Source organism: Musca vetustissima, unplaced genomic scaffold (assembly GCF_032173495.1).
Source record: "Musca vetustissima isolate MV318-11 ecotype Yass unplaced genomic scaffold, APGP_CSIRO_Mvet_v1 utg14086, whole genome shotgun sequence".
In the NCBI taxonomy this organism is placed as follows: Eukaryota; Metazoa; Arthropoda; class Insecta; order Diptera; family Muscidae; genus Musca; species Musca vetustissima.
In genome coordinates, this window is record NW_026887531.1 from 690,010 (window position 1) to 704,295 (window position 14,286).

General features: G+C 37.7%; 1 protein-coding gene across 1 annotated transcript in view; it reads right to left on the reverse strand.

Moving 5' to 3' along the window:
- LOC133335118 (protein Wnt-10b) overlaps positions 1-14,286 on the reverse strand; it is a 63,963-nt gene that overhangs the window by 26,861 nt on the left and 22,816 nt on the right. Inside the window, exons 4-5 of the mRNA XM_061543423.1 lie at positions 9,294-9,441; positions 9,066-9,144 (exon numbers count right to left, since the gene is read on the reverse strand). Coding sequence (XP_061399407.1) covers positions 9,066-9,144; positions 9,294-9,441 — 227 coding nt within the window. The remainder of the gene's footprint in view (positions 1-9,065; positions 9,145-9,293; positions 9,442-14,286) is intronic.

Below are 14,286 nucleotides of genomic sequence, written 5' to 3' on the forward strand. Positions count from 1 at the left end.
AATCTGAACGTAAAATATTTTTTGCCCCATATTTGGAAAATTTGGCATCCATGAAGGAACATTCGACAACGGCCTGAGGTGCGAACTAATGTAACACGGAATCTCGACGTTGAAAAGCTACAAACACAACAGATAGCAGAAACCTATTCCGCTTTCAAAAGAAGAAAAGCGTGAGCCAATCGAGATTTACAGGAGTCAGAATGAAGTCCGGAAATTTTACAAATGAGTTAAACACCAAACCTAAGGCTTTGGTACAGGCACATCCTCCTGTAGAGATGAAGATAGAAGCCTGGTGGCAGATAGAGATAGCGTGTTGAGGATATGGAAGGAGCACTTTGAAAAGCTTCTGGTATTAAATAGTGGCGGTGAAGAAGATACCCCAGAACCAATAAGAGATGATGGTATAGTTTGTATACCACATAGCCAAGATGAGGTCAGTATAGCAATTAATACAGCATCCTGTGTCCCGCGCACCAAAAAGGAAACAAGGCGATATGTACCAACTATAGAGGAATTAGTCTTCTCCCCATCGCATATAAAGTGCAATCCATCGTGCGGTGTGAACGACTGAAGACAATGGCCAATGACATTATTCCTTCCATATCAATGCGGCTTCAGACCAGATTTTCACAGTCCGCCAAATCCTGGAAAAGACCCGCGAAAAACACATTCCACCTATTCGTCGAATACAAAGCCGCATTCGACAGCGTAATCCGTTCAGACGTGTTTAAAGCCATGACTGCGTTTAGTATTCCTGCAAAATTAATACGTCTATGCAGGATAACTTGAAATGGCACAAGGTTAAAGTCGGATAGGACCTTTCAGAGCCCTTCAATACCGAACGAGGATTCAGACAAGGTGACCGCAAAGTGGGACTGATAGTAAATGGCGATAAGACCAATCTGATGGTATCAACGCCCAAGACGTCCAGTAAACTCGGACATACTGTGGAACTTGAAAACTATAGCTTCGAGGTAGTAAACGTTTTTATATACCTCGGTACAGCCATACTTTAAAATTATGACATCAGTTTTGAAATCCGGAGAAGAATTTGGTCTGAGTAAGCAATTCAAGAATAAGGCCACCTCTCGTCAAAATTCTCCGGAAGATCTATGGGCCGATCTACGTCGACGGAGGATATGAAGCATGAGCTGTAGAATCTATTCTCGGACATCGACTTAGTCAATCGTATCGAGCTGCAGCGCCTACGATGGCTAGGCCATATTGTGCGAATGGAAAGCGATCCTACTGATGGTTCACTCAAAAAGGGAAAGCCACGAATCCGATAGCGCATGTAATATTCGTCGGATATCCGTCGTTGGAAAAATATTCATTAAAGAATGTGTGATATGTTTGGAATATTTGACATCCTTAAAGTAATATTACTAGTTGAAAGGGTAGACCTAGAATATGGGTGTTACGGATGTAGTGTAGGGTAGATGTGCCGAAGGCTATTTGCGGAATTTGACTCATAAATCTACGATAATTTAACTTTTAATTGAGATAATTTAAGATAAGTCTACGCTAGGAAATAAATCGATCTTTCCAAATTCACACAAAATTTATATTGTAATTTATTCATCAGACAATTTTAGATTAATTCCTTTGCGATCATACAAACGTTTGATACTTTTATGGTATGGCCTCTTATGGTCACTTTTTAACAACAGTTTTAGTGGAAAACATTTCCGCATGACATCCCCTCTATACTTGTGGTTATAGATATCTTTCTATGAGGTGTAGAGATAATTTAATTAAGCCACAATACCGTTAAATCAATTTACTTTAATGTACGCCCGACGACACCTATTATATTTCATCTGGACAATAGGTGAGATATTAAGTTGTGCTGACAATTTTCCCATCATATTTTTAGCACGAGTCCAGATGCAACTTTGATTAACAAAATAAACTAACATCAAAGCAGGTAACACGAGAATCGCGGGAGATACAAATTACAAAGGTTCGTTAGTTTACCGCTTCTAGTATTTCTAATGCGTAACTCCGCTTGGGACTCATGATATTTCTTTAGATTATTTGTCACACATACGTACATATGTTTGTTTGCATGTATGATATTTGATAAATTAGATGTGAATATAAACAGTAGTGGGGATTTTCTATGAAATCACCAGGAGATGGAGAATGAAGATAGACACAACAGTAGTAACTAAGTGAGTACTAAGAAATGAAGATCGTGTGTGGTTTGATATTCCATATTTTTTTAGACTTTATAAAATAAGTAGCGGTGTGAAGGTATTATTTTAGTTTACAGTGTTGGACAAAAGTGGTTGACAGTGATATAGATAATTGATATTATGAGAAATATTCATTGGAAATGACTTTTCGATTGGCAAAGTGTCCTCACAGAGGATTTAGAGGTTTTCAGGATATAGGGTAAGTTCATTAGATATGGAGAAGAGTTCGGAATATGAAAAATGCATCATTTACTGAGGTCTGGTTTCTTTCCATAGAAAAAATGTCTTGTTTATAAAAAAAAAATATTTTTAGAAATATACGCCTTTTATAGTTCTTGAAAAAAATATTTTTTAAAAAATCCCATCCCTGCCTTATATGCCAGAGTGCATTGCCTTACCCACACTATTTTTTTAAACTAAACACACTTTTTTTTAAATCCACGCCTTTTATAGGCCTTCAAAAAATATTTTTTTAAAATCCACGCCTTTTATAGGCCTTCAAAAAATATTTTTAAAAATCCACGCCTTTTATAGTTCTTGAAAAAAATCAAAATCTACGCCTTTTATAGTTCTTGACAAAAGTATTTTTTAAAATCCACGCCTTTTATAGGCCTTCAAAAAAATATTTTTAAAAATGCACTCCTTCTATAGTTCTGGAAAAAATCCTGTTGGAGTCCTTAAAAATATATTCTTAAAACTCTTTGTTTCCTATTTAGTCCTCGAAAAAAAATTGTTTTTAAAATCCTAACCTTTAATAGTCATAAAACCAATAAGGAAAGTAGTAAAGTCGGAGGGGGCGACTATATGATACCCTTCACCACTTTGGGTATATTCCACAGATGAAATCCTAACAGACGTTGCATTTTTGAACGACTATTAACATGAAATTAAACATGTCATTCTGCAACCTATACTAAATATTGGTGTGCAAATCGAAAGATATATAGAGACTTTGGTGCACCATTTACCTAAAATCGGGCGATATTATATATGGGAGCTATATATAAATCTGAACCAATTTACCAGAAATTTTACACACATCATTTTAGTGTCAATACAGTACGCTATGCCAAATTTCGTGCAAATTGAAGGATATATAGGGACTTTGGTGCACCTTTTATATAAAATCGGACGAAAATATATATGAGAGCTATATCTAAATCTGAACCGATTTTTACGAAATTTAACACACATCGTTCTAGAGTTAATTGAGTACGCTGTGCAAATTCCGTGGAAATCGAAAGATATATTCGGACTTTGGTGCACCATTTACATAAAATCGGACGAAAATATATATGGGAGTTATATCTGAAATCTAAACCTATTTTCGCGAAACACACACATCTTTCTATCCTCATTTCAGTACGCTATGCAAAATTTCGTGGAAATCAAAATATATATAGGGACTTTAGTGAACCATTTACTTTAAATCGGACGAACATATATATGGGACCTATATCTAAATCTGAACCGATTTTCAAGAAATTTTACAAACATCATTCTAGACTCAATATAGTACGCTATGCAAAATTTCGTGCAAATCGAAAGATATTGAGGGACATTGGTATACCATTTACTGAAAATCGGATGAAACTATATATGACAGCTATATCTAAATCTGAACCGATTATTCTTAATTTCAGTAGGGTTCGTCCTTGGGCCAAATAAATGAGCTGTGCCAAATGTCACCCAATTCGGATTAGAAATGCGACCTGTGACATGATGCGATGAATTTTCACAAAAGGAATCATGTGCCTATCTCGTTTCCTTTTGCTTGTTACAGACATATGCACAATGACATAATACCCTGTACCACAGTGTGGTGAAGGGTGTAAAAATGTGCGCTTGCTGTAGTCCTTAAAAAAATCTATATTTTTAAAAATCCACGCCGTTAATATTCCCTAAAAAATCCACGCCTGTTTTGAATATATATATATATATTTTTTTTTTCAAAAAACTACGCTTGTTATAGTCCTTATGCACAACTGTGTGCAAACTTTTACCCTCAACTGTTGCCATTGCTCATAATCCCAAAAAACAGCTGGTTAGTAGCGGCAAATAAAAAGATGATCAAAGCTACTTTCGTTTGTTTTTGCTTTGTTGGAAATGAAACAGCTTAAAACACACGAACCGCTTAATAAAATTAAATAAACTTATACAAATAAATGATAATGATAACAACAACAACAACAGCAGGCAGCAGATACGTACATGGATGGATGGTTGGCTGGGATGATGCGTTCGTTTGTTCGTCTTCATCATTGTCCATCCACAGAAACATGATATGTGGTCACCCAGTAAGTCAGCCGGTCGAATTCTCGTTGGTGTTGTTGTTGTTGGGCATGCGTGTGCCACAGTTACGGTGATCTTCTTGCGGCTGCACTGTGGGCGAAATGGACGATCTAGCGTCGTTTAATTCAATTTTCAAAGTGTTTAATTGCGCCAAAATTGTATCTCTATCGATTACTACTATCCCACTGATCTAATATGTCGATTCTATTCTGATTGATATGATCTAGTTGAACAGCTGTGAGCTGTCAAACACAACATATGTTTCAGCCAATGCATAACTAAGCTTCAACACGTGTTTTCTTTGCATTGCCAAATTTTCTCTAAAGTTGCATTTGTCTCAATTAAGTGAATGCAAATTTGATTTATTTATTGTTAGAGGTATGTCTTAACTAAAAGAAATTTTGTTTGTGACCTGTGCTTAAGTGTTGTAGAAAAAATATAGTTCAAGTGTACTATACCACTCATCTGCTTGAAAAAATCCAAAGTAAGACTTCCGTAGACCGGAACTTCTGATATTCGTGTGTATTCGCGCTAGAATGTGTTTTTTTAAATTACTATGTCGTCTTGTGATTGTAAAATGTCCAAATGATCTGCAGCCACCTGCAACTTTACATGATATTGCATTTTTTAGGAAAAATGTCGATGCTCAGACGAGAAGTTTATTTACTATGGCGCAACGAGCCTATGTGTACTAAAAAATTTTCTGTCATTGAATATTGAATATAATAATATTATTAATATAAACATGTGCGATGCTAATAAATTTCATCTAATAATAAAAAAAATAGAAAATTTGTAGCAAAATTGGCTGAGAAATGGAAATTCGATCGTAGAAGCAGCCACAAATTTGAAGAAAACAACAAGTAGTGGTTAGACGGATAACTTTTATTAGTTAATCCACTGACTAATCGCGGAACACCCGATAAGAAGTTTGACGAATATTCCATCAAAACGAAACTAACATGTTATCCAAATGGAGTCCAATTTACGAACTATTCAGCTCAAGTGCCTTTAAAAGATATGGTAGATCATATTGTTACGCGCCTCGAAGAAGCTCATTCTTCTATCAGAATTTAATGTTGGTGAACGGAGTGAGCAGAATCTCATTTTTTGCGGGCTCAAAGTCGATATTGAATCTTTTAGGCAATATGCTTTACAGACCGCAGAACTTACTGTATCCTTGGTTTTATATGGGGTGTTCCATACATAAAATCTTAATACATGGAGCCGATATAATTAAAGTATCACCACTTCAATTAGGAAAAATGTCGGAAGAAGCGTTAGAAGCCCGGAGAAGATTACCGCAATTTCCGTGAGCACCATACGCGAAAGACATCCCGATTAAATAAATGAAAGACTTAATGCATCCGCTTTTGTGTTTATCAGATCCCTTGATTTCAAACTTAGGCAAACAAAAAAATGTGTATCCAAATCGGAATAAGAAACTATTATTACAATAGTAATAATAGTTTCATATTTCGATTTGTATTTTTTCCTTTTTTTGTATTTATAATTAAATGTTTGTTATGAAAACAATTGAAATGTATGAAGTCTGAATAAGGCCAAAAATATTGTTAAAAAAATTAATAAATAAATTTTTAAAAAATGTTTTTATTATTAAAGTTTAATATATTTTTAGCCCCAAAGAATGAGAAACATTAAATATTCCAACTTAATCATGTTTTCCTGAATGAAATAAACAATGTCTAAAAAATTAAAAAATTGCAACTTTAAAAAATACATATATATATATATATATATATGTATTAAATTTTAATTTTTTTTGGTTTAAATCTGTAGCTTAATCTATTTTCAACTAAAAAAAATATTACAAAAAATAAAAAAACAAAATCCCTAAGCGCTATTAATTAAACGCCGCTAGATGAGTCTTTTCGCCCACTGTGGGCTGCCTCGAAATGGACGAATGACTATGTTATGGATGCCTACCGGCCTGTGTTTGCCTGCCTGCCTACACGACTATCTGCCATGGAGGCCAGTAGCCTAAAACCCAAAGTATTAGATTTAATATTAGAGATGCCGGAGATGGATGCTATAACACATTTGGTTCGGTTGTGTTAATGTTTCTGTGGCGCTCTTTAATGTTTTGCTGCTGGCTCACCATCCTCCTCCCCCTCCTTCTCCTCATACAAACCGTTGTGGTTATTTGTCATAGTGATTATAATTGTTGTTGTTGTTCCTTTTTGTAAGTAATTTGATCTAGACATTTGGTTTTTGGTTCCAGCTAACCAGCTATAAAGATAGTGTTATGTTTTTGTTGCTATTTTTTCGCATAGCATTATTTCGCCTATGCTCGTTGTTGTTGTGGGTCTTGCATGTCTAAAAATGCGCTCTAATCACTTTTGTTGTTGGTACATTATTTTTTGTTTTTTATTTTGCATCTGATCGGTACTGTTTGTTACGTAGTGGTCACATTATTATGTCTCCTAGCATTCTTCCAGAATTAACCTGGATATGAATGTGGTACACTGAGGAGAAAAATCCGAAGATGGAGCAATTCTCTATCACGCTTGTGATGGTCCTTGAATTCTTTTTTTAAATTCAGACCTTCTATAGTTGTTGAAAAAAATAGTTTTCAAAATCCACTCTTGTGTTAGTCCTTGAAAAAATATTTTTTAAAAATCTATGCTTGTGATAGTCCTTAAAAAATATTTTTTAAAGTCCATGTGTAGTCTTTGGAAAAAATATTTTAAAAAATCCACACCTGTAATAGTCCTCGAAAAATAAATTTTGATACTTATGATATTATTTAAAAAAATAATTTTAAAATTCCACGCTTGTGATAGTTCTTGAAATAATATTTTTTAATCTAGGGCACGGTAGTCTTTAAACCACTGAGCGGGGCAGTATAGTGGGTCGGGCCGACCATATGATACCCTACACAACAAAATCTAAGTTTGTGTGGTTCTGTCTTCTGAGCTTGGGCAACATTTCGCGATCGCCCAGAAAAATATAAATTGTTTCCGGTCCACTTCATCCCAAAATTATTATCTGATCATCACTGAAAATTATAGGCGTTGTCCTTGACCATAACCGGAACCTCACGAAACATTTCAAAGCGATCATCGGTATATTTCCGCCCTCTAGTGTAGTAACGAGTCAACCACTCCTCTTGGATACACTTTCATCTTATCGGGTCTATGTCCTTCAGAAGTAAATATATACGCCATAGAATACAAATTTTATAATTTTTTCACTCAAAATTATGGGTCCATTTGACCCGCTAAATGCTGATCGATCTTTATCCAAAAAGGCATGCTTATTCTTTGGCCATATTCCCTTCTCCATGCAAAAATTTGCGATGTTTAGGCCATAATTGCGACCTCTAGATACCGACAAAAATAAAGTTTTTGGTCCATATCATCCCCTAAATATTAACCGATCTTTTCCAAAAACGATAGGGGTCTTCATTGGCCAGAACCCATCCTACATGCAAAATTTCGTGAAAATTGGTCAATGGGCAGACGGACGGACATCCAGGCCTGTTAAAGTCCTTGAATTTAAAAAAAAAAACAGTCTTGTGATAGTCCTTGGCGTTGGATTTTTTTTTTCAAAAATACATCCCCAATTTTCTTTCACTGTTGCCAATAAATTTACAACAAAATAAGGAAAAAAAAACGAAACAAAAATAAACATGCCTTGTTGTACAACGTTTGACGATAATGTTGGTGGTTGGGTTTTGTGTGTGGGTCCTCTAAGTCTAACAGCAAATTTAATTAGACACTTTTGTATGCTTGGATTCATGTTACGGCCAGGCATTTGAAGTGCTGACAGTGGTGGACCCAACCAACTGAAGCAACCAACCAGCCAGCCAGGCAGCTAGTCATCATCTACGGCTAGCCAACCAACCAACCAGCCAGTCAATCCAGACATACATAGATAGATTTTGTCAAGCTAAAATAAACCACAATAATGTTGACAGTTTGCTGTGGTTTTTTTCCTACTCACGCTTTTCATACGCACATTCGTCCCCTAGTACCCCTTACTTACGCACCCAGTTGGGCACTCACCGCGAGTTAAGTCATCTAAAAGCGGAACATATACACACATAAGTAGAATCTACGCATCCATACCTCCTCCGTCCTGCCACCCAGGAAAAATATTCTTTATTGTGGGTGGGTGTTCGGTCGCCCGAAATGCATTCAACCATCCACTTATCCATCCATGTTAGTTAACTGTCAGTTATTAGCCATTGTCAGCTTTGTCATCGACTGAAGAGTGATACAGAGCGGGTGGCCAATGTCTGGAGAAGTTTCGTTTTTTTTTGTCAAGAATATAACCACCAAATGAGTGGTGGAGACAAAAATACTTAAATATCTCAAATAGCTGTTAAGCTGCATTTCGTCTTTGCATAAAGTTAGTAAAGATGGATGGGTGGGTAGGTGGCTATCGGCCTTTATTGGAGTAGCTTTTCATGCGTAAATACCGCATACTTCTTGGGTGCGTAAAAATTCCGCATATTATATTCATTCTTAAGTCTTGTTTTCTTTCCTGCTTCTTCTTTTTGTTCTTGGGGCACCGCTTTTTATTTCATTTTATTTTTTATATTGTACTTACCTTTCTTCAAGAGATTCGATGCATGGGGATTGCGGCTTTTTGTGTTAAGTGATGAACAATTCCACCTATGCCATTGAAACTGAAATGATGAAGGCAGGGGGAGAGAATAAATAAAAAATAAAAGTAAAGTGTTAGAAGAGAAATCTTTGAAACTCTTCTGATATTCTGAGAGGTTTGAAGTGTTCTATGACCTCAGGGAATCTTTGTTTTTTTTTTAATTCCACTTACCTGCGTTTGACACTCTCTGATGGCCAGATCGAGACCTTCTAAGGCAGCCGTCGTTACATCGCTGGCTTTGTAACAAAGTTCCAATTGATCTTTGGTTAAACCGGGCACTGAACGACATGTGGCTCGGCCATCGGGTAAACAGTGAAGCCTAAAATGGAGATAAAAATAAGGATACATTTTATTGTTGTGGAGTAAAATATGTAAAAAATCCGATTTGCGATCGGGAATAAATATTTACAAAAACTATATTTAAAAAAACCTTATAAGAGGGGGTAGATATTTTTATGTTGAAAAATATTTTTTAACTCCTGTATAAAGACCCTGTTTATAGAGACGCCCTTCAGCTCTTCTATAAAGACTCCCTTCAGCTCTTCTATAAAGACTCCCTTCAGCTCTTCTATAAAGACTCCATTCAGCTCGTCTATAAAGACTCCCTTCAGCTCGTCTATAAAGACTCCCTTCAGCTCGTCTATAAAGACTCCCTTCAGCTCGTCTATAAAGACTCCCTTCAGCTCGTCTATAAAGACTCCCTTCAGCTCGTCTATAAAGACTCCCTTCAGCTCGTCTACAAAGACTCCCTTCAGCTCGTTATAAAGACTCCCTTCAGCTCGTCTATAAAGACTCCCTTCAGCTCGTCTATAAAGACTCCCTTCAGCTCGTCTATAAAAACTCCCTTCAGCTCGTCTATAAAGACTCCCTTCAGCTCGTTTAGAAAGTCTCCCTTCGGCTTATCTTTAAAGACTCCCTTCAGCTCGTTTAGAAAGTCTCCCTTCGGCTTATCTTTAAAGACTCCCTTCAGCTTGTCTATAAATACTCCCTTCAGCTCGTCTATAAAGACTGCCTTCATCTCGTCTATAAAGACTGCCTTCAGCTCGTCTATAAAGACTGCCTTCAGCCCGTCTATAAAGACTGCCTTCAGCTCTGTTTATAGAGACGCCCTTCAGCTCTTCTATAAAGACTCCCTTCAGCTCGTCTATAAAGACTGCCTTCAGCTCTGTTTATAGAGACGGCCTTCAGCTCTTCTATAAAGACTCCCTTCAGCTCGTCTATAAAGACTCCCTTCAGCTCGTCTACAAAGACTCCCTTCAGCTCGTCTATAAAGACTCCCTTCAGCTCGTCTATAAAGACTCCCTTCAGCTCGTCTATAAAGACTCCCTTCAGCTCGTCTATAAAGACTCCCTTCAGCTCGTCTATAAAGACTCCCTTCAGCTCGTCTATAAAGACTCCCTTCAGCTCGTCTATAAAGACTCCCTTCAGCTCGTCTATAAAGACTCCCTTCAGCTCGTCTAAAATGACTCCCTTCAGCTCGTCTATAAAGACTCCCTTCAGCTCGTCTATAAAGACTCCCTTCAGCTCGTCTATAAAGACTCCCTTCAGCTCGTCTATAAAGACTCCCTTCAGCTCGTCTATAAAGACTCCCTTCAGCTCGTCTATAAAGATTCCCTTCAGCTCGTCTAAAAAGACTCCCTTCAGCTCGTTTATAAAGACTCCCTTCAGCTCGTCTATAAAGACTCCCTTCTGCTCGTTTAGAAAGTCTCCCTTCGGCTTGTCTTTAAAGACTCCCTTCAGCTCGTTTAGAAAGTCTCCCTTCGGCTTATCTTTAAAGACTCCCTTCAGCTCGTTTAGAAAGTCTCCCTTCGGCTTATCTTTAAAGACTCCCTTCAGCTTGTCTATAAAGACTCCCTTCAGCTCGTCTATAAAGACTCCCTTCAGCTCGTCTACAAAGACTCCCTTCAGCTCGTCTATAAAGACTCCCTTCAGCTCGTCTATAAAGACTCCCTTCAGCTCGTCTATAAAGACTCCCTTCAGCTCGTCTATAAAGACTCCCTTCAGCTCGTCTATAAAGACTCCCTTCAGCTCGTCTATAAAGACTCCCTTCAGCTCGTCTATAAAGACTCCCTTCAGCTCGTCTATAAAGACTCCCTTCAGCTCGTCTATAAAGACTCCCTTCAGCTCGTCTATAAAGACTCCCTTCAGCTCGTCTATAAAGACTCCCTTCAGCTCGTCTATAAAGATTCCCTTCAGCTCGTCTAAAAAGACTCCCTTCAGCTCGTCTATAAAGACTCCCTTCAGCTCGTCTATAAAGACTCCCTTCAGCTCGTCTATAAAGACTCCCTTCTGCTCGTTTAGAAAGTCTCCCTTCGGCTTGTCTTTAAAGACTCCCTTCACCTTGTCTATAAGGACTCCCTTCAACTCGTCTATAAAGACTGCCTTCAGCTCGTCTATAAAGAATCCCCTAAGGTATTGTATAAAGACATCCTTCAGCTCGCTTATAAAGACTCCCTTAAGCTCGTGTATAAAGACTCACTTCAGCTCGTCTATAAAAATTGTTTTCAGCTCGTATATAACCACAATATCTGTTAATTCTGCCTTTATCTTTGACTTGTTTCGATTACCTTTTGGATTCGCTATTATTTTCTCTGGTCTAACACAAAATCCTCACCTTTTCTCTCCGTTTCTTCCTTCCTACCAATTTCCAATTTGCTTCATCCCGCTACAATGAAACCACGATTTCCATATATTTTAACATGCACTACATTTTATTTTTGAATTACAAAATTTAATTTTTTCCATTCTGTTGCTCTTTCCTGTTAGTGTTACTGCATTGCATAATAATTACGCATATTCTTAAATTGTCCAAATAACATTTCACGATTAACAATATCTTGTTCATGACGAATGGCATCCAACAAATCGAAGAGTTCACGACGACGTTCAACACTTTCTTCACTCATGCGGGTACGCATCAACGTCGCTGCCTTTGAGAATTTATCATTGAATTTCCTCTCTTCAATGGATAGACGAGCCAAAAGTTCGAACATACCCAAGAGGCCACGTCTCAAAATTATATCTTCCTTTTCCTCTTTGGCCAGGCCACTTTTTATCGTGGCAATCAATTGTTGCAGCTCCATTAGAAGTTTCTCTTTTTCTTCGATGCTGCCACGACGATGACGTAAATTTTCCGAACTGTGAATGTATTCCTGCAGCATTGCAGCCGTATTGCCATGATCCTCGGGTGGTATGGAATCCAATAATTGTTGCACAAAATGTTGGGTCAATTTTAGCATATTGTCCAATTTGACACCCGTTATAATATCCACATAATTATAGAATTGATTGATGAGGCGTAGCTCACCCTCCTCAGTGTCGATCAGATGATGGTGACGACTGTAGGTGCTGGCTCCCAGTGTCTGGAAATGAGAAATGAATTCAACAAACACTTTCCTATGAAAAGGTGCTACTAAAACTTACCAGAGGCACAATTCCAATGGCCAAAATAACCATCACAATCAACGGCGATCGCATTGCTCCTAATTCTCTTCTATAATTCATGTTTAATCGCTGTAATCGTTCCAATTGCACTGCCTTGCTGTGGCTGGCTGAATGTTCGGAATTTTTCTAATCTTTGTTTTGCTTTGTTTTGTAGTCCGCTACAATTAAAAGCGTCAGTGTCGGTGTTCATTTCATTCCGCTTCCATTTCCAGCGCGACATCCGAATGTTGTTGATTTTCGCTGTTTGTTTGTTGTTGTTTTCTCTACAGATTTCATTCACTAATCTGTTTTGACAATGAATTTTCATTGTCATTTACTTTCTATTATCAGTTTGTTTAATTATTCGTATTATTATTTGTATGCTTCTTCTTATTCTACCTCTCTGTCCGACAAAAATAATGTAGGACAAGCCATACGACGTAAGCATCAACTGAGATATGTTTCGATCATAACTGAGTGTATATATATGTTACTTATTTTAAAAATAACAAAAATAGACGGTTGGGACGATATTTGCATACCCTCCAAAATCATCTGGGCCTCAAGAGATTTTTTTTTCTATCGAAAAAACTTGGGCTTGGTAAACGAAGGATTCGTTCTATGAAAGAAGCTGGCTTTTTTGATATAGACCAAAATCTTGCCTGAGTATATGAAAAATAAATCCGAGTATAGAAAAGAGACAGACGCGGGAGAGTAATTTTTTCTATTGGAGACACGTTGTTCTATATTTGGAGACATTTTTTCTATAGAAAGTATTGGCCTTTATAAAATGAGTTTGGCGTTTCCATTTACATTCTACTTAGACCGTTTACAGAGATGTCCTTCAGTCCATCTATGAAATTCTCCGTTCAGTTCTGTGAAAAACTCTGAAAAAAACTTCCGACTATGACATACTTCCTTCAGCTCGTCTGTGAAATACTCCGTTTAGGTCGTCTGTGAAAGATTCCCTTCAGCTCGTCTATAGAGACTCACTTGAGCTCGTCTATAGAGACTCACTTGAGCTCGTCTATAGAGACTCACTTGAGCTCGTCTATAGAGACTCACTTGAGCTCGCCTTTAACTCTAATAACGACTGTCTTCAGAAACTGTCCCTCCCTTTAGCTCATCAATAATGGCTCCTTTCAGATCTTCTATAGGGTCTCCCCTCAGCTCACCTTTGAAAGACTCCCTTCAGATCTTCTATAGAGATTCCTTTCAGCTCGTCTATAGAAGCTCACTTAACCTCGTCTATAGAGACTCACTTAAGCTCGTCTATAAAGGCTCACTTAAGCTCGTCTATGAAAAACTCCATTTGGTTCGCCTATAGACTCCAACTCTATGGATATTCCTTCAGCTCGTCTACATATACTCCCTTCAGCTCGTATATGGAGACTCCCAAAAGCTCGTCTAAAAAGACCCCCTTCAGCTCGTCCATAGAGTCTCCCTTCAGCTCGTCTATAGAGACTCACTTCAGCTCATCTATAGAGACTCACTTCAGCTCATCTATAGAGACTCACTTCAGCTCATCTATAGAGACTCACTTCAGCTCATCTATAGAGACTCACTTCAGCTCTATAGAGACTCACTTCAGCTCGTCTATAGAGACTCACTTCAGCTCGTCTATAGAGACTCACTTCAGCTCGTCTATAGAGACTCACTTCAGCTCGTCTATAGAGACTCACTTCAGCTCGTCTATAGAGACTCACTTCAGCTCGTCTATAGAGACTCACTTCAGCTCGTC